Raw genomic sequence first — 25,934 nt, forward strand, 5'->3', positions numbered from 1 at the left:
CTAGTTCTAGTATCTATCGCACGAAAATGTCAAAGTCGGGTGAAACTATACTAGCTATAAAACTTCAAAGTCAACGTTTGTAGTGACAATTTGAATATCTAGAAAATTTAAGAGAACAAAAGTAAACACATGTATAAATGTTTAAAAATAAAATTATAATCCAATAAATTAACAAAATGGCGAAATATCGTGGGAAAATATATTTAGGTTATGAGGAAGATGTAGTAACTGACAAAGGTGTAACTCAGTTAAACTACACGATCAATAAAATTGGAGGAGCACCAGTAAGACTACCTGCTATAGATTTACATGAAATTAAACTTATTCTATCTAACGGTTAATGAAAGACCCAAATTGCTTTTTATAAACCAATGTATAATATAATATGTATTTTGTAATGTAGACAAAATTTGTATACTGATGTTAGCGATTATATTTTAGAATTGGCCACCGCTGGATAATGTACAGTTTTCCCTGAAATGTCCAAGGTGCAGTTTGTATAGGTTACTAGTAGTTCAATGCTATGCTCCATTAGAAGGCTCTATCTATCATAGAACATTATATGTTTTTGCCTGTATTAATCCTCACTGCTGGAATCAATCTGAATGGTATGCATTCTTTTTTAAATGCTTTATATTTACAAATGCAATATTCTCTACTACTCTACTACATACTATCTACACTATTACAGTTGGACATGTGTCCGAAGTCAAGTTAAGGATGAACCTAAAGACACTAGTGCAGTTGTATTGATGCCATGTATGGAGACAAAACTCAGTTGGTGTAAGGGCTCTGACGACTGGGATGAGAATGATAATGGGGATTCTACTAATGGCAATGTCGTCAACATGGATAACAGCCCAATTAATATGCAAAGGTATGTGAATAATATTAGAAATTAAGTATTTTATGATCCTTATTAATTTAATTAGCTTTACAGTAAAGCTTTTGAAGTATATTTGAATTATTAAAACTAATTTTATTTTATATAGAAATTCCGATGAAGAGGATGAAAGCAATTCTTACGACTTAGAAGCTGTTGAGCAGGCTCTGGGAAATTTACAAGTTGATGTTCACAATGCAAATTTATCACCAGTTCAAGGTATACTACATTATATATTATGTTATATTCACATAAAATCATGTCTCTTTTAAACTTAAAACTGTGTGAATTCCATCAACTAACTTCAAAAACATGAATAAAATCTATTCTGATACCTTCTCCTGTAAATTTTTTTTTCATATTCACAATAAGTTTTTCATTGAACTAATAATAAAACAATTTCTTTTAAGTGTCTCAAAAAACAGTTGACTTATATTTGTTTTAAAACACAAACTATACATTAATTTTAATTTAAAGATGATAGGGGCAATCATAAAACTCTGAAACTATTAACCATTTGCTAAAAATGCCTTAAATCATTGTATACAAGAGCTGATACTCCTACAATGCGAGACTGATATAAACCAAACATAGTTAAAAATCTCCCCAACAAACATTCTTTATAATGAAAAATGTCTCCATCTAAATAAGTCCTTCCATTTGAGAACCTCAATGTCACAGAGACACGCGCACACACACACACTCACACACATACACACATACAAACACACACACATACACACACCCACACATACACACACCCACACATACACACACCCACACATACACACACCCACACATACACACACCCACACATACACACACCCACACATACACACACCCACACATACACACACCCACACATACACACACCCACACATACACACACCCACACATACACACACACACACACACACACACACACACACACACACACACACACACACACACACACACACACACACACACACACACACACACACACACATACACGCACACGCACAGACACAAACGCACATAAAAAAAATTATAACTCAATAATATGACGCCTTGTAATTAAGATTACGATTTTCGCATTTTACTTTCCGATATTATTAACATTTGGACTACTCATAACCAATAATATAAAAATCAGGTCTGCTTTTTTGAAATAATAAAACCGTATTGTAAAATCCTAAATTCATGTAAAAAATTCTAAATAAAGAGTATAATATTTCAGGTGCAGTTGGTGCAATTGGTGCGCCCATACCAGCTGCGGAGTTGGAAGGTGATGATGAATGTGGTCTGGTCATTGTAGACACACCAACAACCCCTGCTAACAATATGCAGCTGTTATTTAATCAAGTATGTATTTATTTACTTACTCCTATAGTGTACCACATGATTTGATGCAAAATACAACTGTTATGCCATGATTCTGTTTGAACTACTCGAAAATTTGGAATATTAATTATAATTTATCTTGTTCTGAAGTTATATTTCTATCCAATTTCGTAGATTTTTGTGAGAAAGAGCAACAGACATTCTTACATTGGAGGGATTGTTCTCTAATATGAGTTCCTGCTGTAGCAGGATATTATTTTATAATACATATAAAAAGGTCAATTGAAAATAATTTACTGATATGATTCGCATTTTACTATATAAAATTTATATATTAATTAAGTTAATTACTTTATAAAAAAATAAAGCACTTCTGTTTGTTTTTTAACATAATATTGTAGAAATGGTAGGTTCAAAGCCTGTGTTAATGAATTTTTCTTTCTATATCTACGTATTCGCTTTTTTATATAATTATTGAGTTCAGCATTGCTTTATTGTAGAACTATAACCATACTAACTCCTTATTAAACCAATGAATTTTAATAAAATTCCCAAAACATGTATTAAAGAAAATGCCTGAACAACTGAATCATTAATATATATATAAGTATGTTTATAACTTGAAATACTATTTCTAGACTGAGGAACTTCCACCAGACATTCGGAGTCGACTTTTATTGGGACCAATACAGTTTGTCCCTAAATATATTTTTGTTGAAGAGGAATGGAATCAAACAGATCAAGATGATGACCAAGTAACAGATTTGCTAAACAAATACAAAATGGAGAACGGTAATTTCTATTAATCTATATATATATATATATATATATATACTATTTGGCCACAACTTTCATATAGACTTTTATTTTAGTTGAGTGTTTCTAAAAGTTGCTTTTTAAAAGATTAAAAATAATTGTAACATTTGACTAGACCTAAATAGGAAACTTAGGACAAATTTTGTTAATTTAAAACTGAACTTCAATGACAATTGAAATTTAACTGCTGGAGATTTAGTTCATACAAACATCAACATAATAAACTAATTAAAAATGTATTTTAGAATATTGAAACCAAATATAATTGGAAAAAATATATTTGATTAAATAAGAATTGGTTTAAAAAAAAAAACAAAACGTAATACATATATGATTCCGCATAAATCTGTTATGTTTAAATTAGTGTCAAGCAAACAGTATTTCAAAGGATTTTTTTTTCTATATGAAATATATTGGAAACATAATAATAAAATTGCATTCATTATCATCAAATAACGGATTTCAGAACTGGATGCTGGTATTGGCGACAGTCCCGCCGGATGTGACGATGAGACATACGAGGAAGCTACACCATTACATGGTGATAGATTGTTCCATGCTTTCGTTACAAGACTCAAAGCTAATCCTGGACAAATTCTCCGGTATATACATTTTATAACACTATAACACAGTATTTAATATTATTATATATTTTTTCTGATAATAATCAAAGCTTTAAGATTTATTCATAGATAAATTGTTCAAATTCAAAGTCTATTTCAATACTTAAATTCTTGTCTATGGTATATTTTTTGGTTCATATTATTTTTAATTTTTTTTCCTATTAAGTCTTAAGAGTGACAATTGTATAAATGATTAAAAACTATAACAATAACATTTCGCAGGTATTCTCGTGATGAAGCACCACTTCTAGGAGCTTCTCTGCCAGTAAAGGAAAGCGCACATGAATATTCTTGTCGGCAGAATACTTGCCCACGTTGCGGTTCGAAACTTATTTGTGAACTTCAATTAGTGCCCGGATTTGCAGAAACTTTAGCTATTTCTCCAAATAATATTTCACTACCACATTTACACTTTCTCTCCGTTCTCATATTCACATGTTCTCAAAGTTGCTGGCAGCCGTCTGACATGTTGGTTGAAGAAACCGTCATCTTCCAACCAGAAATGATATAATGTGTTGTATGAAGTTCTTATTGTGTGTAAAATCTCAAAGCCAAATAGTCAAATAGGTCATAGCCATTAGATATGCATTTAAGATTTGATATCCATTCTCATCAATGCATTTATAACATTTATGATATACAAAGTGCCACTTCTCAATAGAAACTGACAAAAAAATTGAATAAGTAATAATTGCAATAATTTTTTATAGACTAAGACTACATGTTAAAATTTATTTGACTTCAAACTATTTGTCTTAAACCAGCTTGAGTAATTTTTGATGTCACTAGAAAAAAATTATTAATTTACTTAAAATTTAAATCATTTATACAAAATCATCAAATCATAAAATTGATTTTTTATTATTGTACTTATAAGTATATTATTTTGTTGAGTTTATTTGTTTTTTTCTATAATTATGCTTATCATGTGATATAACTAGTAGCAGTGAATAGTATTATGTGATTCCATAGTTATCTTTCTAAAAGTAATTGGAATACCTTGTGTAATAGTTTATTCCATTTTTCTGTGTTCCTGTTTCAACGAAAAGTCCACACATTTATGAAATAAAAAAAAAATATTTACACTAAAACTAATCTTATTATCTGCATTATGCTTGTTAAAAAACTGACCATGTTGTGGTAGATGTAATTTATATACCATAAAATGCTGTCCATAAATATTAGGTTAGATATAGCCATTTTAAAATTTCAATTGTTGTTAACAACATATTTCATTTCTAATTATATATTGAACTTAAATGCAATATTATATTTAGTACTTCCAAGTCCTAGATGTTTGATCGTTTTCTTGAATAATAAATGATATAGAACTATCCTTCTTGCTGTGCCGGATTATTGTATGTGTATCACAAAATAAAGATGATTTTATTGTTGATTTCAATAACGAGTTTATAATTTTGTTGTAAAGGTAAGGCGTTGTTGTCTTCTATTATCTCTCAAATGTAACGAAACCCTTCCATAACATTATCCTATCGCTGATAAATTTCCTGATCGGGCTACTTTTTCTTTGAGAATAGATTTTTCTTATCAGCCGGTTTTAGCACGTGGAAACAAAGTTTTACGTTTAATTTAGAAAATAATCTAAAATTATGCTTAAATGAATTCTGTTAATACTTCAACTAACGCCAGACAAAAACACCATATTTAAAATAAAACTACGGAAATTTATATCGGTCTGGAGAAATATACCTATAACATTTTTTTGTGTTGGTATTGTCAATCATAAATAGTATCATCAAAAGTATTTTCAATATTCCATCGTTATGTCAAACGTAAACCATAAAAAAATTGTTTTATTGATAGTGTTACCATGACGAATATTGATCATACGATGTTGTAGAGAGCAGTCGAATGTTCTAGGCATTTCATTGACAAATTAAAATTTATAGAAAATACATCATTCTACGTTTGTTTATTTAATTTATAATATCTTTTACAGCTATATTTTTAAAACCATATTTTTACTTGCGTTTTAAAAAAAAAATGTGTTGAACATAACCTCAAAATATTTTTAAGAAGATTATTTTCTAATATTAATTATATGAAACATCTTATATTTAAAAAAATGCCCAATTATTTTTTATAATAAACAATACAACACAAAAAAATTAATCTATCAAACATTTTCAATATTATTCTTATATACAATAACCGAATGGTCACTAGACACTGGTAACACAGTTTTCCATAAATGAATCGGCGAGTCGGCGAATGGTGCTTAGAATTTTAATCATTGCAAATTAAATTGTAGTTTTTGAAATAGATTGTGTTCGGGCAATTCTTAATCGCAGCATATCTTGTGGAATTTCTCACGTGTGTTGAAAAATGGCGGGTGAAGCTCCAGTACCTCCTCCCGTATTATGGGCACAACGTAAGGAAGTAATTTTTCTTACATTTAGCGTGGAAACTAAGGATCCAACTATTAAAATAGAAAAAGAGTCTGTCTATTTCAAAGGCGTGAACGTCCCTAACAATAAAGCCCACGAGGTGACTATACAATTACACGACGCTATTATTCCTGAAAATAGCAGCTTCGTAAATAAAGGTCGTTGCATAGAAATGGTTCTTAAAAAAGAAAAAACAGACGCAGCCTACTGGCCGTCCCTAACCAAAGATAGGAAGCCTCATTATCTTAAGATAGATTTTAATAAATGGAAGGATGAAGACGACGAAGACGAAGCTGCTGGTGGGGGTGGTGGAGATTTTGACATCGAAGACATGCTTAAGTCGATGGGTCAAGGAGCCGGAGACAAAGGTGGAAAGCCAGTTTTTGACGACATGGAAAGCGACTCCGATGACGAAAACTTACCTGATCTTGAATGAGGCCTTTAGTACTAATGCTTACTTTTTAAAACAATACATTATGTATATTAAGGTTTTTACAGTTATAATAAAATCATTTTAAAAGATGGATATTGTTTCTCTGGGTATCCAATATAGATCGTGATATATTGCATTTTTGTATCTATTGTTGCTCTAAATTTGCCGAAGAAGTAGAACAAATTAATTCTTTGATATATTGTTACAGTTCTCGTTAAGAAAAAATCTGTAATTTCATAACAGGTTATATCTTGTCATTAAAATTTATTCTAATTTACTAGAATACTGGAATTATATTAAGTACACACTATACTTGAATAAAAAAATTTCTGTAAAGTATTTTATTATTTATTTATTTATTGACCTACCATTAAGGAAATATCTTGATGGCTTAAACCCTTCTTTTATCTAGTGTTTTAGAAAAATCAATGTTTTTTTATATACATACATTCATTAATTATTAGTATGAATTTTCCGTCAACTTCATATCAGACACCTCAAAATAAAATTTTTGTCATTTATATATGTATATATATCCAATTAGTTGGTTACCTAATGCTTACTTTAACCATTTAAATGGATTTTTCCAAGCCATTAAATTATCAGTGTCTTAATATAATATGTATTTTTAATTAACTAAATATCAGTATCTATAACCAAAGTTATCAAATACAAATGAACTTTTATTTTCAGTTTGATATTATTGAGATATTGGTACATGTGGAAACTACATTTTTTGTGTTTAAACTGGTGAATTAGTGTTAAAATTTTTAACTTATGAAACAAGATATAAAAATATGAAAAAAGCTTTATTTTGTCTTTTCGTTGAGAGTTACATTAACACTGTATAAATGGAATTGTTGTCCGTGTCGTCGTATATTCAAAGTAACAGCCATGCAATAAATGAGTCTATTGAGGCTTTCACATTTCAATATATAAGCAGCACCCTGACTCGGGCTAAATATAGGGGACCCATAACTTTGACAATCGAACATAAAATAGGATGCACCAATTTTACCGAAAGCCAAATTTTTCGATGGACTTGTTAATATTCCTAAAGTGTTCTTTTCAAAGAAATAAACTAAAGCCTTGCTTAAATTGAACCTATCTGGGTAAATGTTGTAAACGAATCCAAATATGATCTTGTCAAACTTTACCGTAAATGAATAAGGATACATATCATCGTACTTTGTTTCTAAGTCCTCGAGACTAATTTCGTGATTTTTGTTCCCGGCTATTTTAGCATGACATTTAGCGTGGTACTGATCACCGACCTCGACTATACCGTCTAAGAAACTGCTGGTCCAAGCACTTAGACTAGAAGCCTTGGTCATGACAAGTGCAACGACACTCGTCGCCAAATATTGTTTCCCGCGGTTGTCAACAGCAAATTTGGGATCCAATGGATGGAGTGTCCCCCACAGCGAGTAAAGGTCACCTGGGAACTCGATATCCCAATCTTTCCACATGGTTTTTGGAGTTTTTCTATCAAAACCAAGATCGTTCACACCGTTCATGCGAGACCACGGTATGGTTTCAACATTCAGCCAGTACATTTTCTCGTCAACGATCGGTCGGATTTTCCTTCGCCTCAAGTATGGTAAATTCGGATTTTCATCCGGTCTAAACAGGGGACTTAATCTGTAGTTTAATGCTGAATGCCGTGGAGCATTTTTAATGGATGTTAATTCGAATGTGTAAAATTCGGGGTTATCGGGAGCACTGACAACGCTTTTTATTCTTTTTCTTAATGCATCCATTGAACGATATAAAGTCCATCCTGCTACAGCTCCGACTTTCATTTGCTGTGATGTATCAGAAACTTCTTTCTGTTTTTTCTCTGAGGTCGTATTTTCGACGGGTTCTGGTATTTCATTTGGTGGGGGATAGGGGTCGAAGAGATGATAATAACCATCGGTCTGACATATCACCATACTGCATGAAGGAAAACGTATAATAACATATCTGAGTCTCTTCAGAACAGCCCTTAAATACTGTTCCAAGCGTTTATTCGGATTTTCATTTACTACCATGATTTTCTTTATATTAACATTAACGAACTTGCCGTCCAGTATTAAATTTTTTATTACTCTCTTATCGCAAACACTTAAATTTGTTGCCTTTTCTTTTATTTCTAAACCTTTCTCAATACAGGTATCAACCATGACCTGTCCCCAGGTTCTTATGGGATGCATTGTGGCCATTAACATGGCTATCAAGCACACGAAATGGCAAGCTTTAACTTCAGTACTGGTTTTCTTATCATTTAGCGCAGTTGTGCCTTCAATTCTGTATATTCCATTGAAATTTTGATATCCAACGACATATTCCGTTTTAGGTTCTGTTGATTCTACCGATGTCGATTTCTTTTCACTGGATTTTGGTGATTCCACTATGGATAGTTTTGACTTTTTAGATTTTGGCATTCTCTCAGCGTAATCGTAATCCTCAGGTAATTTCATCCGCGGCTCTGTTAATAGTCTTCTTACAATAATTCTACTTAAGATGAACTGTTGGTCTTCGGTTTTGCCGTCCTTATTATAGCAAACTCTGTAAACATATACAATGGGTTACAGATTCTCATAATTTTACGTACATCTATTAAAAATTATTTTTTCAAAATTAATTATTAATTAACTACACCAGAACTCCGAATGTGAATAAATTTTTGAATAAAAATTGATTGTAGCCTGGGGTAGCTCTAAGTACCTAATATTATATTTCATATAATATATATTGGAATAATTGAATGAATATGGCATACTGAAATATATAAGTTGAACTTTTAGTCAATTAAACAATTAAGTCACCAACCGGACAACTAGATCGTGTAATGAACGGAAACGCAGAAAGCACGCCTTTCCTTTATTAGTGGGGTCTCGCAAGCCCATAGCATTGCAAGGACTCGCATCAAATAGATAATATAAATTGTTTCTTCTAAATATAGCACAACTATATGTGGCTGTCGTTATCATTCCTCTGTCGTAACGCGGTAAAAATTTGCGCGTCAGAACATCTTCAAGTTGCCAAGTGGGTCCTTCGCCGACTACATCTATATTAGCGTGAAATGCCTGAGGGTTTAAGAGAAAAAACAAACTAATTCAAGTTTTAAAACAGCGGCTCGCTGAGGTTTTCCCTTGAATAAATGAATAGAATACTAAATTAGTGCTAAACTCTTTTTTCCCTTTAATATTTATTAATATTTGAGGCTAACTAAAACTCGTCGTGTAGTGATAGCTTTCATCTTGAGCATGACTAAAATTGTTTCTCAAGCAACAAAAACAGACATACCCTTTAACGCTATTCATAGTATTGATATAAGCAGGGTTCGAATAAAACATTTTGAACAATTAAGTAAAAACAAAGCGCACAATAGAATAAATATCAATATTGTTATAACTAACTGTACCTGATGCCCGATAGCAATTTTGGGTATTATATGCACAGGTGCTAGCTGAAACTTTTCCTTTTTATTTTTATATAATTTTTTGGCTGTATCAACCACAAAATTCACAATGCCCAGTGTCCATGTATTAACTGTGTACTTGTAAGATGTAACGATTGCCATTATAGACCCAAAGGGCAGCATATCGATGATTTCTTTAGAATCAGCTATAGCTGAGGATCCTCTAATAATTTGGTTATTGTCAAGTAAATTCTTAAAATTGCTGGGTTTTTGCAATTCTTCTTCAGCTGTCAGCGTCGCATCACCTTCAGTTAATGGCAGAGTCATTTTTTTGCGCAATTGTCTCAATTTGTACCGGTATCTAGCATCTTCCGTCAACAGAATGTGCCTTTCTACGTTGACTGGTTCAAGAGTCTGAATCTCATCTTCCATTACTTCAACTGGTGGCGCCAACTGCAATCCAATTTAGAATACTATAATTTTCTTTTGTTTTAATATTTTTTTTGTCTTCATAAAAATTATCTTAATTGACAAAAAAAACAACTTCATACCTTCAAACGCAAAGAATACTCACCTCAACTTCCGGTTCCGGTTGCGGTGACGGCGGCGGCGGAGGTAGCGGTGGTGGGAGCTCTTCCGCCTTTCTTCTTTCTTCCTCTTCTGCCCTTCTTCTTTCCTCTTCTTCCTTTTTCTTCTTCGACCTGTCTTCATCTTCTTCCTCCTCTCCCGCTTCCTCCTCCTTTTATTTCAAATCAGTACAATTTATTTAATTACAGAACATAAAAGTTAGGAAATTATACCATACCTCTTCTTCTCCGCCTTCAGGAGGCTGTAAGCATGTATAGCAAATATTAGTATTGCAAAAAAATGATAAGCAAAGTGTTAAGTGAGTATATTACAGGCATCGGTGGAGGTGTTGGCGGAGGAGTTGGTTCAGGATCAGGATCTGGGTCAGGTATCTCATGAGTCTTGTCTCTTGGCTTCGGCCACGGAGGGACAACCTGGGTTACGGACACCGTCGGGGAATCTAGGTTCACTGAAGAATAACAAATATCAGTGTTGCCCTTTTAATGTCAAGTCTATAAACAGTTTATACTAATGTGTGATGTCGGAAAAAAATGTGCCTATAGGAATTGTTCCATGGAAAAATATCACACCATTCAAATCACCGAACACGTTACTGAACCAAAAATGATGTTAACTTTTAAGAGTATGTTGATGTAGTACTCTGCGCTATAATCTAATATAGATACCATATTCCTGATTAGGCTCTTATTATTTCTTACCGACTTTCTCCTCTAACGGTTCCGGAGGTAAATTCTTATACCTTAGAGGTATTGGAGGCAGATAGTCTTCTTGTATACTGTCTACCAACGATATTATATCACCCATTTTTTCTTCATCCATAAGAGGCTGTGATTAAAAAAATTATTTTCCTCCTATCACACTTACATTTCCAGCAACACAAAAGCTTTGATTCTTCGGAATTTCACACTAAAGGTTTTAGCAATATATTGACTTACTCCTGCTGGCGGTTTATCTAGGTCTTCCATTGGTAAAACGTCATGAAATAATTCCCTACCATCCCCGTGATCCTTACTCATTGGCAAAACTTTACGCTTTAACTTCTTAACACCTGGCAGCTGTTCATCGCTAAGCGTACAAACTATTTGTGACTGGAAACCCAATTTTGAGTAAGTGAAACTCACAAAAAAAATAATTTTAATACTCTGTAACTTTTAAATTTCAATCTTACCTTAGGTTCTCTCTTTTTTAGTTTAAGAACTTTAAACGCATGTATATAAAATTGTGTAGTAGCCGGCAGATAATTCCAGTTTTTGGTAAAGACTTCAGCCATAGCTTCTGGATTTAAAAGCATCTGACAACAAGCTTTCCCGGCATTGAGAGACCTTGTACCATCATGAGAACGTGGATATGGATCAAATAAATAATACATTTCCTTTTGTCTCCAAACCGCCAAAGCGTAATTATTAAAATCTAAGATACCGCTATTGTATTCGTGACTGAAAAATTCTATAAGACCGGTTCTTATATTCAATAAACATTCTTTCGTAGTAAATAGTTGACCTTTAATTCTTTCCCTGTAAATAATTATCTCGCATGCGTAAGGGCCGATCGTTATTTCGTTGGGAATATTATCGATTGTCATATCGATCATAACTTTCGGATGCAAGCAATCCATATATAATTTGTTCCCCAAACGCAAAACCTTGTCAAGAGTTTTCGAAAACCATGTATTGGGAGGCGAAATTTTTGCATACGTCATTGCTACTATCGCAATCGGTAAAGCTTGACGGTACTTGGCATCTTCGAAGCACCTATCACCCAAATGCATATTAGCATTAACGATAGCGCAGTTTTCATTGAGAATTCTATATCCCATCATAGCTTTCTCGGCCTGAGTTAATTCTTTGTCAGATTCGAAATCTTCGTCGCATTTTTCGTCCACCATTTTTAGGACCTTAACGGGAGCGAGAACAAATTTCTGATCTTCCAATATGCTTCGAGCTAGCAATACTTCAGAGACTGATTCCAAATCCTTTACATTGATGAGTGCCGAACATCCGTTCGCAAAATTTGAATACGCTCTTGCGTCTCTACCGGCCGGATCAAATATATAGTAACAAATTCTATCCTTCCATATAACCAGTTTTAAAACCCTTGAAATAATGAAATTATTAGTACCTGGTTCGAGACCAAAAACAAAATACATATTATATTATATTACCTGGTCAATAATATACCAGCTCGATTGTTCTTAAAGAAAGCTTTGAGACCTCTACACAAATTGTAAACTGTTGGATCTAAAGACATTGTATAGCCAACGATATCTGGTTCACCAAGTAACACTTGCATCTTCTTTCCATTTAGTAGTAACGTTTGTTTTTTACCAAAAGGTAATACTTCGCACATACCCTGAACTGCCGAATGATCGTGAACTTTGTCTAGGCATTGCATATACCTAAGGTAAAACATATACTTGAGCATTTATTTATTTGTCTTTCAAACTTTTTGTATATTTTTCACCCACCATTGATCACCAGCATCTATTAAATTATCTATTAATTTCATTGTCCATTGTTTCGGATGGTAGTGAAATGCTAAGCAGTACGCCATCACACTCATTGTGAGAGCCTGTCTTCCTTTGGATCTACCACCTGGTATTAATAACAACAAGAAATATATTCCTTTCGAATAAAATTCCAGTAACGGAATGTGTATAAATATATTGTTTATCGTTTTAGAGACAGAAAATTCTACGCAGAATATTTTTATACATCACATATTATAGAAATTTAAATAATTAAATAATCTTAATAACACAATTGCAGGATGTAATATTTATTGTAATATTACATTGCGGGATTGCCCGCTAACAAATATTATAGGACTATTATTAATTAAACAGAGGCTATGAAGTTTCTATACAAAAAAAATGTCCTTGAGAGATTCCCAAATTGATAATTCCATGAAATGTAGTTTTAGAGGCTAATTGGGAAAGTCGCTACACCATATATACATGGTAAAAAAAAGCACAAGTTGAATGTATATAAGAGTTATTTACCAAATTTCGCGTCGTACATATTAAAAGATCCGGTCAGAATGCCGTAGTGTATTTGCGGCTTACGTTCCTTTGTACATGGCAATACTGTGAGAGAATGTGTTTGAAGGGTACCACGTTTTAGATTCGGCGGTATTTGTACCTTGAATTTTATTTTTATTTAATTATTTTCTAATAAGAAACTAATAATTAAATATTCAAAAGAAATAATTTATTAATTATACTCTAACTCTATTATATTAGTTGTATTCTTGTTGGTAATATTGAAGTCTATTTATGAATAAGCTTAGATACGTCAAACAATAGAAAGAAAATGTAAATAGTAAATATATAATATTAAAAGTATAACTCACATGTTCGGGTCTTGGTATTTCATCAAGACCGCAAACATCGTCATCGCCCTTCATGTGTTTGAGACCTTTGGCGCGAGGTTTGCCATCGCGAACTCCTCTATATTGACCCATCGACTGTGAACTAATTATAAATCATAACTTAACATATTACTTCCTATAACAAAACATATAACCTTCCAAACAGTCTTAGTTGATAAGTACTAGTGAATGAGATCGGTAGGGGAAATATGAACTGAGTTTTTTTGTTTTGTAAATTTACTTTATAAAAAATAAAACGCAGTCTCAATCGTTAATTTAATAACCTTTCATTAGACCTTTCATTTTAAATGTTTTAACGGGTTTAACTTTGAATGGCAGAAAGAGAGGTGTGAAATACTAAAGGAAACGAGGGAAAAATTTTAGGTCAACAGCAATTGCATAACACAAAATGTATTGAAAAAAAATACTTGTTGATTAACAAAGTTTCGCCACTTCACAAAACTTTAATACAAATTATGCACTGTAGCAAAAAATTTGTAATGCACTTACTCTGTTGTGAAGTAAATTTTATAATGAAAACGAAAATTAATGGAACATTTAAGTCAAGCAGAGATAGAGAAACGGATTATATTACTCGTCTTTTGGATGGTCCACAAACAAATAATCAAAATCAATATATCTCACTCAATAGAAACTTTGCTATGCAAAAAAAACGGGTATGGATTATGTCTTTGAAAATTAACACTAAATGTTAGATTCTACAATCTAAATAAAAGCGCGAAAGCGACTACCTTCCACCTTTTCTTGATAATCTTCTCCTTAATCTTCTTAAAGCGGCACGTTTTCTGTTAGATTGGTAAAGAATATATGAACAATCAGCATAAACAAAAATATATTTCATATTGCAAAAATTTTTTTCAAGTACATTCAAAACACATTATTAGATAGTTATTTTCTTTAAAAAACATATATATTTGTGATTTAGTTGCTTACCTACATTTTTTTCTTGGGCACTTTTTGTTGGTGCACACTCTGAAAACGTAATAGATTTTTATTATTAATGCTGTTTATTAAAAATATATTTTCAATCTGTTTCAATGTACTGCTTACCCGCCTTTATGACACGGTTTCTTCTTTTTGTCACTGAAATCAAAACGATGTTGAATATTTATAGCATGCTATTTACCAATACATAGGTCCTATATCTTTATCTTACAAATCTTTTAAATTAAGAAGCTCAATTCTAAACAATCACAGACTAGTTAAGAAATAGTTTACTTAAATTAAACGATTGCAATGAAAAAAAAAGAACAAAGTTAGAAGAAAAGACAAAGAAAAAAAGACTACATTCTGTAGTAACCTTTATTATATAGGAAGTTACAGCGTTTATTGTCAAGCAATTTACTTTTGTTTGATCTTTTTACCTCTTTATCTTCCTTGGTCCAGGCATGTGCACGACGTCGGGCGCGAACGACTTGTCTTTATTGACAATGATGCCGCTGTGAGGTTTGAACAACCTGCAATAAAAACAGCAATATTATAAACGCCTAATCAGATATACACAATGAAAAATAAAAATATAACACTATATACGATTTGAGGATCTGTAAACAAATGTTTTGTTTCGAATAAAATCTTAAAATATGAACCGTTTTAATGGAAGTCTTTATAAATGATTAGAGTTTACAATGAAAATACCAACATAATTTCATGAAAAAATATTTAAAATACCAAAGTAGCAACTACAATTGCTTTATAAGAACTTACTCAAAGCCGGTCTTTGGCGGTATTGGTGGTCTAAACTCAGCGGGTTTTACCGTAGCTCTCTGAGCTTGTATCACTTCCCCACTCGTTTTTGGACTCGGTACCTATTGGGTACAATTCATTAACCAGGATTACGTCAGGGTTTCACAAATATTAATAAGAATTTAAATCAGAATAATCTAAATATAATATTTTGTTACATCAACAAAACTAGTTCCCTTCCATGAAAAAATATGAGAATAAATGTGTTACATTCAGATTTCATCTGAATCTGTCCGTTACTGCTAGGCACTATTACCCGCTGTATTTAAGCAATATACACATTCCCAAGCAATAATAATATCGGCGATAATCTTTGAGGTTAGCAATAATTTAAGTGATATGTACAAAAACTTAATGTATAATATTTATGGATAAAATTACTTTAAATATTTCTTTATCGGAGGACGTGTGTGTTATAACCGGAGCCGGTGTTGGCAACATCACATCTCCAGGCATGAGATCGTAGTAGCGAACGCGCTTTTTATATTTCTCTTTTTTTCTTTCCTTCCTCAATATACCCCCCGCCTCTTCTTGTGATGATGATCCCAAATCATCTCTGGGGTTATGTATTGATTATATTTTATTTCATCTATTGCTAGTAGGTTTTATCATTATGAAAATGTATTAACAACCATCGATTTCCTTTATTATTACACTACGTAAATGTTATTTAAAACAATACTGCACGCATACCACAAGTTTTACACAGCCAGAATGATGAATACATACGAGCTTTGACAGTTTTTCAAAGATCTTCCAATATTATAGTTTAATATTAACGTTGGTTAATGAATGAGAACCGAGAAACGCTTCGCAAGTAATGTAACGACGCAAACTTGTGATAAGCATACCGTGTTCAAACTGTCTTCAATAACCACTTTATTAAAACTACAGATAAATCTTAATTATACTAGTCCTTGATGGGTACAGAGCTACAAAACTTAAGGATTATTTACATTTAATAAGAAATTACCACAAGTAAATTGTAGGGATGATATCTCATTTTCACTTATCAATATACACCCATTATTATCTGTACTTGTTGGAAAAGAATGCAATCAACTACATTTATACAAAACTTTTGTAACAAAAGTTCTAACTGCAAAATATATTTCTTAAAAAATAATATCTAGTAATACTTACAGATCCGCCTTGCCTTTCTTATAGCCGTGTGGATCCAAAGAGCAATGACGAATGTATCTCAATCTTAAAAAGAAAATATATATTCCAAAAAACGATACTGTCAAGAAACCTTTCATTCCATTGTAATACGATATTTTTTATGTAATTATTAAACTAAATAATAAAAAGTGTAACCTGGTATGCATGGAAGGAGCCATAGGCACACACGTATCCTTATAATGTCGCGGTTTAAACGGCTTCGTCTTGAAATTAGGAGGTTTAAATTTGTGATCCTTTTTAGAACCTAAAACATTGTAAGATTTCAACTTCTTGGTCTTTGTCTATGTATCATACAATAATATGAGGAATAAAAAAAAATGTAATCAATTAATATTCTCATTTCTGATTTCTCAATACTAAAGTAGACATAGAGTACCTTGCATCCAGAAAAAAATAACCTTAAATCCTAAAATTCAAATGTGTTACATATGATTTTTAAGAAAGGTTATAAAAGTTTTGATTTTATTTACGTACAATATAAATATTATGACAAATTTTAGCTTGTAAGTCAATAAAGTAAATGCCTGTATTAAAAATAAAGTATTAAATGTAATGTATTTAAAATAAGTACATATTTAATTATTCAACTACGAATTAAAATGTAATGACTTACTCTCATCGTGAACTGTTAACGCTTCTATAATTTCAGCTAGATCCTTACAGTCTGTTATTTTCGCGTGTTTGCAGACTTGCTGCAAATGCGGAGGGCATTTGCATAATCTATAAGACAATTTCTTATGTAAGATATATTTAATTCCTAAAATATCTCAAATAAATTCCTTATAATTACCTTTTTTTTGGACTCATTTTGGTTTCTTTTCTTACAAAAAATTATACTTTTATAATTTTTTTATCAAATTTTCACCATATTTTATTCTAAATTTGACGTGTGCTTGTTTGAAAGTCAAGTTGGTTGGTTTTGACGGATTATTTTAAATAAAACCTTCAAAAGTAAATAAATTATACGAATTGTATAATATCACTTAATTTAATTATTTTTAATTTTTCTAATAAAAAAATAATAATACGTCATTTCAAACAGAGTAATTTATTAAAAAAAAAAGAAAATAAGATTTTGTGTCGAACACAAACTGTAATGTTTGCTAACAATTAAATAAGTATTAAAGCTTACCCCAATAGAAACCAAACATTAAAACAAATTATGTATGAACATAACAATAATAAATAATAACCATTACCAAAGACATAAGTAAACATACTGATATCATATGAATAAAAAAAAACTTTGAAAACAATTTCGAAATGATATTATTTATAAAGAAAAACAAATTAAATTATTATTATTTAGTTTCAAATGTTAACTAAACATAGAATTATGTAAAGCTTCTATATCTTCTTTTCTCTGTTCCGATCTCTTCTTTTCCTTCTTGAAAGCTTCATAGCCTTCATTGTCCGTAGGAAGTTCATGACGACAAAATGGACATGAATTGGTCTGAAAATTAGAAAATATATCATATCACTATATATATCACTTTCCATGTTTGTAATTTTTTGTTAAATTAAGTGTTATTATTCTTGATCAATAAATTTAAGCTATCGCAGTTAAAATTACAAAAGTTTTACTTTTTAATTCTGACACATACTACTGAAATTTAATTCTAATACTATAGTTTATTATGTTAAATTGTTAAAGTGTTAGATTATTCTTATTAAGAATGTTCAAATATGCTATTACATAATAATTAAAATATGAAGTCTAAATTAAATACATCAAAATAGAATGGAGTACTTTTATTGTTCATCAATTTAAGTTTCATATTTCATGATTTAGATAGTGTCTGAAGTTAAAAATGTGAACAAAATGGTGGCTTAATAAAAATTTTGTAAAGTAACTCTTATGTTTAGATGCTATTTTATACAATATAATAAATTTTAATATACAACTACACATAAAAAACAGAGCAACATAGCTATAAATATATTTATGAAGTTCCTTTCCAAAAAACTGTTTACTCTTATTCAAAATCAAACAAGAAGCTCATTTACCTGATTTAACCATGTTAAAATACATTTCTCATGAAACAAATGATGACATGGCATTTCTTTTGCAGTATCATTAATATTGAATTTCTTTAAGCATATTGGACAATTCTGATTTTCAACTTCTATTTTGACTTCTTTTAAATTTTTTACTGATTCTTTTGAAGCTGGAGGTGGCAACCTGAAAAGATTTGTTCCGCAAATAAAGTACATCGTCAGCTGTATTATTAAATATGATCAAAGTATTAATAAAATAATAATATCTTTATTAAATTACATTGAAAATGTTTATTGTCTTTGGTATTAAAGCAAACGACAAATATAAAAAAATGGGGAAATATTGGCTTACTTTAGATATAAAGAGAACATACCTTGGCCATTCTCCCGTAAAGTTGTCATCATACATTCCAAAATCTATTAAAAATCTGGCCATATGCAGTAAATGGTTAGGCTGTTCACCGTCTTCTAATTCTCTCCATCCCATTTCTTGAAAATAATCTGTCATTGTTATGATACTTATTTACAGTATTAAGTATGGAAATCCGAAACAATTTAAGCACAAACAAAACAACTCATATGTAAAATTATTTAAACACTCAGTGTACTTTATTATTTACACAAAATTTTTTTTTTGTAAATAAACACAAAATCGCTGACAAATGTGCACCGAGCACGTCACACATGTGACAGCTACTTTAGAGTTTAGACTTTAGAGTAGGTAAATGACTATTCACTTAAGAGTTTGACATATTATGTGAGTCATGTGTGATAAAAAAGGTGGTAAAGGTTTCGCAAGGGTTCAGAGTACCATTTTTAACTACTCTAATAATTATCATGTTTTGTATACTTATGACAATTGTTACAATTTATTGTACAATTACAGTAAATAAAATTTTTAATTGTCATTAAAGGAAATAATTGTCATTTACTATTTGCATAGAATAATAGAGCAAAAGACTTATAGCGAGGGGGGTTAAATAGTAAAATAGAATAGGATACTCTTTGGATGTACGATTTTCTAAATAACTCAGACGCTGACTTTAATGGTTTTTTGTCTTTAAAATACACCTTAAGGACCAAAGTTGTTCAATTAGTATATATTAAAACATCTTATCGGTCCCATCATTCTTATTATCTATTAGCCCGAATGGATTTCCTATTAGCTTCTCATTTAAGTACAGCTACCTCCTGAAAAACCAAAAACAAAGAAATGCAACATGGCATTTATTGTCACTCTCTTTTCACGCGAATAGAGCTTGATAGATATGTACATATACAAATATTGAAGATATTCAACACTCCTTCTCTAAATCCATTAGAGAGAGGGTTAAAATCGCTATTTAATAATACATCCACTACTTTTGGTAATATATATTTATATTTGCATCTAATTTATTCAAATATCTGTGTAAAATTTTAGTTAATGAATGCGTTTCCTATCATTATTGCCTATTGGTATTATATCTGACAGATATTTCCATAACCTGATAAATTCTTTTTTTAATAAATAAGCTCCTATTTTGTGAACTGATGATCCAGTTACTTCTATTAAGATTACTCTAGGTTATTTATATACTAGTCGGTCCCCTAATAAACTGGCCTGATATATTTAAATTAAACTAATATTTTTCGGATAAACTACGCGGATTTTTATTATTTTAAAAAACTACATAATCCCGACGTTTCGGTTACTTTTCAGCAACCGTGATCACGGGCAGACGAGATGTGCCTGGTATAGTTCTACGCGACATGTACCTACATGTTGTGTTGCATTAAATATTACGTAATATTCATCGTGTACCTAATATAAGAAAAATGCGTTGACGTGAAATGGTTAGTTTTAGTTTAGCACGGATTTAAATAACCAGCATCGCGTATTTTTCAAAACGTCGAAAACTACGTATCGAAGTGTTATAAAGTTTCTGTTTAAAGAAGATTTAACCCCTGCCCAAATATAAGAACTATGGCATGGCGTGCATAAAGAGTCTGCCCCTCCTATAGCACAGTAAAATATTGGGTAAATAAGCTTATCCGCGGTAGAGAAACCAACGATAACATTAGCCACTATGGTAGACCTGTAAAAGTGCTCACTCCCGAAATGATTGTTCTTTTTGAAGAGGAGGTTCTGAGTGACCGACTTTTGTGTTTGAACGTTTGAAAGTACCGTTCATCGTGCGATCCATGAACCTCTTCACATGAAAATTGTAAATGCATGATAGGTACTGAAACTTCTTTCAGCGGTACAGGACAGGAAAGAGTTCTTTGCGCTTCGGTGTTTTTGGATCTTTGTGCCGAAAATTTAAAGACCGTGATCGAGCAGCTTGTGATGAAACTATCATCTTGTATTATGATCGAAAAAGCAAGAGTCAGTGGAATGGCATTATAAGGGTGAAAAGCCTCCTACAAAGGACTCTTGTAATCCTGTTTTTCCATCAAGTATCAGGCTGTACAATTGTTAATGGAACATTTTAGCTTCCATTTATTTATTTTCTTTATTATAGCAGCTATCTTAATTTCCACTTCTGTATTTCTTTCTATATTATTTCTATAATATTTGCCTTTGAGTAGGTACCTATGATTTGATACTTGTCATATTTCAATATTTTTTTAATATAAATGTTTAATCTGTATCTATAGAAAAGAATATTTCTATTTTATGTGACTTTTATAAACTTTAACTATACTTGACCGTTACTTCTCTTTTCTACTGGTAAATATTATCGTTGAACATCAAAATTTTTGAACTTTGGACACGTCTAGGAAGGTTGGGTATTTTGTTATTTTAATGAGGTCACTAATTATAAAAAGTTCAATTTCTGACGTATAAAAAATTACGTGTCTAACTAACATTATTTGTTGCTTTTACTAGGCTTCGAGAATAAGGGTGAGATTTAGTTGTAGTTTTGACGTTATGATAGTATTCGTTTTTGTATGTGTTCCCTAAATTCATTGTTATTTATTCTACTTTCATTTTAACAACAAAACTTCTGATATTCTCCATGTTCTTAAATATTTTACGAGTTAGTAGATCCTAACTGTGGTCAAATTACTGCAGCTCGAACATGAGCTGACTCGACCGAGGAAGTACCACCCTCTCATAGAAGATCGGCGTGAAGTAGCCTTTAATGGCTGCGTTTCATCTGATGAGTGAGAGAGCCGTTTCCCCTTTTCCTTTCCTCACCCTTGCCTTTCCCTCTTCCCCAATGAAGGGGGACAACACATTCGCAATAATTTGTTGCGGATATTCATGGGCGACGGTACTACCTCCATCAGGTAGACTTTCTGGTCCTTTGCTCCCTTTGTCATAAAAGAAATTATTAAAACTAATTTTCATATATGACAATGACAACCATATTCTCTTTTTTCGGTTGTCACATGTTACAGAAGAAACTCGACAAATTATCGTGGACACGTAGATTTTTTACCGCTATGAGTAAATTGTCTTTCTGGCAGATTGAGCTGTGGGCTGCAGCTCTAGACCATATTAAAATCAAGAAAAAATAATAAATTTTCTCCTATTACAACTAGGCAATGATTCAATCCTATCGATATTGTAGTCAAAACTATAATTACTACAATAATGTTAGTCTTATTACTTTAATACATGTTCAATATTCAGCTTTCATACCATTTGCCCTTCAATACATTTCGATGGTTGAGGGAGGAAGGAGACGGGAATAAGCAAACTAGCATTGCCCCAGTTGGTAAATCTTAATTCGCCCCGCCTTCCATATATCTGGGTATCTGAACGATTTACAAGAACTTAAGGGATGCGAATTGCTTAGGCCCGTCACGAGTGAATACTCAAGAAAAGTCGAACGCTATTTAATTCAGCTTTCTCTGAGTTGGTCGATACACTAGATATAAATTACACATGTCTATATTCATAACAATTCAATATAGTCAAAAAAGGTAAATAAAATAATTAAATGGTGTTTTCATTTTATTATAAATTCAAAACCTTCAAAAAAAATTTGCAGTATAAATGAATTCGATTTCTCATGGTTAGTCTGACTATAACTTTTTCAAAAATTTAAATAAGATGCTGAAATCAGGAAATATAATATAATATATGAAGTTATATAAGTTTAATGCTAATTATTAACGCAGATCTATTCATTTATGGTACCTATTAATAACATTCATTATATAGGTCCGTTTACGGAATCGGTCTAGTTTAGGGTTAAAGAATGACCAAAACTTCGGTTACTAATTGTATGAAAATTCTCATTTATTATAAGTAAATATTTTTATTATTATCTAATATTCCATTTACAACAATTTATAGTTATGGTTTTGTAAAAAAAAATGCAAGAACAACTTTATGTACGCATATAAATACTTGTATGTAGTATGAACTGTGAACAAAAATGATATATGAATTGGAGAATGACAATTGACAAGTAACGTCAAGTCGACATTGTGTTTAGAAATATAAATAGAAAAAGTTATGTACCTCTTTAGAATTTATGATTTGAAATGTTTTAATCATAAATACATAAATTATTTTAAACGTCATTTCAAACCTTTTTTTATAATTAAACTCAGTGAGATAAAACCTAATCAAGTTAAATATCTTATTTTTGCTATAATCAAATCAATTTGTTAGTATTTCTTTAAGACAAATTTAAAATATTATGTTACAGAAAATACTATTGGTAAATAATAGCGAAAATTAGTGTTATTATATGAAGAAACAACCTTTATTTCAGAGACAGTTTGGCTTTGGGACATTTTGCAGGCGTTCAACTAAATTCGGTTAGTATCAATCATAGCTTTTAGAATCTTTAAGACAAAACAACACAAGAAATTATTATGTCCCTTTTCAAAATGTCATTGAATCCGTCTCTTTGCAAAGCGCTATTGTAATTAGTACGTTAGTTTTCAAGGTGAAGGGTGTTGCTGCTCGTAAAAGAATGGCTTGAAATATGTCATTTTAGATAATTTATATATAGGATACATGGAGGTCTTTTACCTCTAAATGAGAGCCACAGATGGCATGAGAGCTTAAAATACGTCGGCACACAATACAATTCTAATATGGTATAGAGAGGTTCCGGGAAATTAATTTATTTTTTAATATGTTACGCGTATGTAACAAGAGCACCTTTGCTTGGAATTCGATATTCTCTATATAGACGTAAATATTGTTAAAGGGAATAAATATATTTCGAATTTTTTTCGATCAATTATATCGTAGATACTTCAGTAGTGGAGTATTGAGATGCTAACGTTATTGTTACTATCACATACTTTAAGTTAATAGGAGTTTATAGACTCAAGAGGTAATTTAAGTACGCTTAAATATAATAATGTAAAAGTATTAGTCCTCGCTCGTGGTTAAGTTACGAGGACTCAGGCGAGGCGAGGCGAGGACTCAATTACCTATCCCTACTACCTATATAAATGTATGTTTAGGTTATAAAATTTAATAAATTAGTTAGGTTTATATTAATAATTCGATGTTACGCTCGACGTTGTCTGCTTGTTAGGGTTAATATGCACTTATCGATTGCTTTTGGTTAAAAAAAAAGAAAAAATCTTAAAAAAGCAATAGGTACAAAGTCATTTCAAATCTCTTTTTAAAAATACCTATAAAGGATAAATTGACACATGTACTGAACGGAATACCTAAAAGTATACAAGTTTTATTCTTATTGAATTTCCAAAGGTTTATTCTTAAATTATCTTATTAAAATACTAAGTGCCTGTTTTCTTTTTATTTTAAAGATGAATTACGCAATTATTGCTCTTAAAAATTAAAAAGTAGAATATGAATAGAAACTTTTTTCATAACAAAATATTTATTATTTATCTCAGACTGCAGAAAAAAATGTTTGAACTAATATAATAGAAAATTTATTACACAAATCGTAATGGAGTAGTACAATAGTAATATTGTATGACTCCTGGTATATAAATACAAATACATGATATTCTACGAAGATTTGCTTAGCTTGATCTTCATTCCTTATCAAAAGTTAAATATGTTAGTGAAAATAATGAAATATTTATTTCGACTTGTATCTTTTATATAAAAACAATTATAAGTATTCTCGTAGCGTGAACACAAAGTCGTAAAAAGATTAAGGATTCAAAAAAGAATCACGAATCAGTAGGTAAATTTAATGGCAAGACCGTCTGGTAACAACTAAATTAAAATAAAATATAATTAAACTGACCTAATCCTTTTATGACTAGTATCAAAAAATAAAACTTTAAAGTTATTTACGATGACTAACAAACTATCTACTTATCAAATGTTTATCGTTATCGACGTCACTACTCTGTGACACAGAGTAGTTTTTATCCGACGTTTATAAGTTATAACAGTGAACGTTCTCGTGAACATACGACGCCAGTTTACTTGTTTGTGTTGTGATAAATAACCACCGATAAAACTAGGTAAGATTTTTTTTTAATAATAAATAATAATATTCATGTGACTTATCAGAACATTAAAACTTTTTACTTACATAGTTTTAAGTACTCGATTACTTTATATTATAGTAAAAGATTTGAGAAAAATTATGCTTCTTACATTATTGTATTATTCCCGAGGGTATGTAATATTTTTAGAATTAACGTTATTAAATATGATGTCATAGTCATTAAAATATTTGTAAATAGGTCGCTACAATAAAATTACAATATTAGTTCTCACATTAGGCGTTGCCAAGTCATGTACGTAAAATAAAAGTTTATATTGAATTATTGACAATAATATTAAAATCGGAACTAACAAAACTATCGTATAAAAACTATTCAGGAAGGTTGCGATAAACAACATTGAATAAAATTGTGTCGAAAAAATATAAGTAAATATTGTATATAATTGCATCTATAGTAATATCAATGTAACTAAGGTAAGTAGGCGAATTCAATTCGTCTTTTTCATTACAAACCTAAGTAGGACGTAGTAAGTAGCACCTACGCTAGAAGACGCGATACCGGTTTGTTTTAATATGAGTAAACTTATGCTATCAACGCATTCTATGAACCTAAAATAGATGTGTGTGCCCGACTTTCACGCCTTGATTAAACGGTTTTGTATAAGAAAACATTGTTATTTTATTTCATTGCATAGCAAGAAATACAATTGAATTAATGAGTGATATAGAACTTTATAACCATGTTT

General features: G+C 31.1%; 4 protein-coding genes across 4 annotated transcripts; 2 read left to right on the forward strand and 2 right to left on the reverse strand.

Moving 5' to 3' along the window:
* The first annotated feature begins 63 nt into the window (after positions 1–63).
* Positions 64–5,050, forward strand: LOC116769112 (programmed cell death protein 2-like). The gene is made up of 8 exons (XM_032660125.2): positions 64–284; positions 442–608; positions 692–877; positions 993–1,102; positions 2,103–2,227; positions 2,845–2,998; positions 3,489–3,624; positions 3,868–5,050. Exons 1-8 carry the CDS (start codon positions 177–179, stop codon positions 4,154–4,156), a joined length of 1,275 nt encoding a protein of 424 aa, XP_032516016.2. The 5' UTR covers positions 64–176; the 3' UTR covers positions 4,157–5,050.
* A 787-nt stretch (positions 5,051–5,837) lies between these two features.
* LOC116768943 (uncharacterized protein CG16817-like) lies at positions 5,838–6,575 on the forward strand. Its single transcript, XM_032659871.2, has one exon. The coding sequence runs from the start codon at positions 5,992–5,994 to the stop codon at positions 6,487–6,489; it is 498 nt and encodes a 165-aa protein (XP_032515762.1). The 5' UTR covers positions 5,838–5,991; the 3' UTR covers positions 6,490–6,575.
* A 701-nt stretch (positions 6,576–7,276) lies between these two features.
* LOC116769255 (uncharacterized) lies at positions 7,277–17,707 on the reverse strand. Its single transcript, XM_061528202.1, has 23 exons — positions 17,586–17,707; positions 17,409–17,515; positions 16,931–17,039; positions 16,757–16,819; positions 15,995–16,169; positions 15,575–15,675; positions 15,232–15,324; positions 14,918–14,950; positions 14,801–14,839; positions 14,599–14,652; positions 13,829–13,949; positions 13,479–13,617; positions 12,945–13,071; positions 12,642–12,875; positions 11,649–12,573; positions 11,416–11,568; positions 11,179–11,305; positions 10,792–10,928; positions 10,698–10,721; positions 10,467–10,631; positions 9,896–10,345; positions 9,301–9,557; positions 7,277–9,036 (listed from the first exon to the last, which is right to left on the reverse strand). The coding sequence occupies exons 1-23, from the start codon at positions 17,600–17,602 to the stop codon at positions 7,296–7,298; spliced, it is 5,391 nt and encodes a 1,796-aa protein (XP_061384186.1). The 5' UTR covers positions 17,603–17,707; the 3' UTR covers positions 7,277–7,295.
* A 120-nt stretch (positions 17,708–17,827) lies between these two features.
* On the reverse strand, positions 17,828–19,503 carry LOC116769168 (E3 ubiquitin-protein ligase RNF181). Its single transcript, XM_032660195.2, has 3 exons — positions 19,168–19,503; positions 18,803–18,977; positions 17,828–18,248 (listed from the first exon to the last, which is right to left on the reverse strand). Exons 1-3 carry the CDS (start codon positions 19,299–19,301, stop codon positions 18,114–18,116), a joined length of 444 nt encoding a protein of 147 aa, XP_032516086.2. The 5' UTR covers positions 19,302–19,503; the 3' UTR covers positions 17,828–18,113.
* Between the last annotated feature and the right edge of the window lie 6,431 nt (positions 19,504–25,934).

This window comes from Danaus plexippus, chromosome 5, assembly GCF_018135715.1.
Source record: "Danaus plexippus chromosome 5, MEX_DaPlex, whole genome shotgun sequence".
Classification (NCBI taxonomy): Eukaryota; Metazoa; Arthropoda; class Insecta; order Lepidoptera; family Nymphalidae; genus Danaus; species Danaus plexippus.

Coding starts and splice junctions, on each gene's coding strand:
- LOC116769112 (XM_032660125.2), top strand. CDS start 177: ATGGCGAAATATCGTGGGAAAATATATTTAGGTTATGAGGAAGATGTA. Junction 878..992: donor AGCCCAATTAATATGCAAAG/GTATGTGAATAA, acceptor TATTTTATATAG/AAATTCCGATGAAGAGGATG. Junction 3,625..3,867: donor AATCCTGGACAAATTCTCCG/GTATATACATTT, acceptor AACATTTCGCAG/GTATTCTCGTGATGAAGCAC.
- LOC116768943 (XM_032659871.2), top strand. CDS start 5,992: ATGGCGGGTGAAGCTCCAGTACCTCCTCCCGTATTATGGGCACAACGT.
- LOC116769255 (XM_061528202.1), bottom strand. Junction 11,569..11,648: donor TAAAAAAGAGAGAACCTAAG/GTAAGATTGAAA, acceptor TTGGGTTTCCAG/TCACAAATAGTTTGTACGCT. Junction 11,306..11,415: donor TAGATAAACCGCCAGCAGGA/GTAAGTCAATAT, acceptor TTTTAATCACAG/CCTCTTATGGATGAAGAAAA.
- LOC116769168 (XM_032660195.2), bottom strand. CDS start 19,301: ATGACAGATTATTTTCAAGAAATGGGATGGAGAGAATTAGAAGACGGT. Junction 18,978..19,167: donor TTTACGGGAGAATGGCCAAG/GTATGTTCTCTT, acceptor AAATCTTTTCAG/GTTGCCACCTCCAGCTTCAA. Junction 18,249..18,802: donor TTTTAACATGGTTAAATCAG/GTAAATGAGCTT, acceptor TCTAATTTTCAG/ACCAATTCATGTCCATTTTG.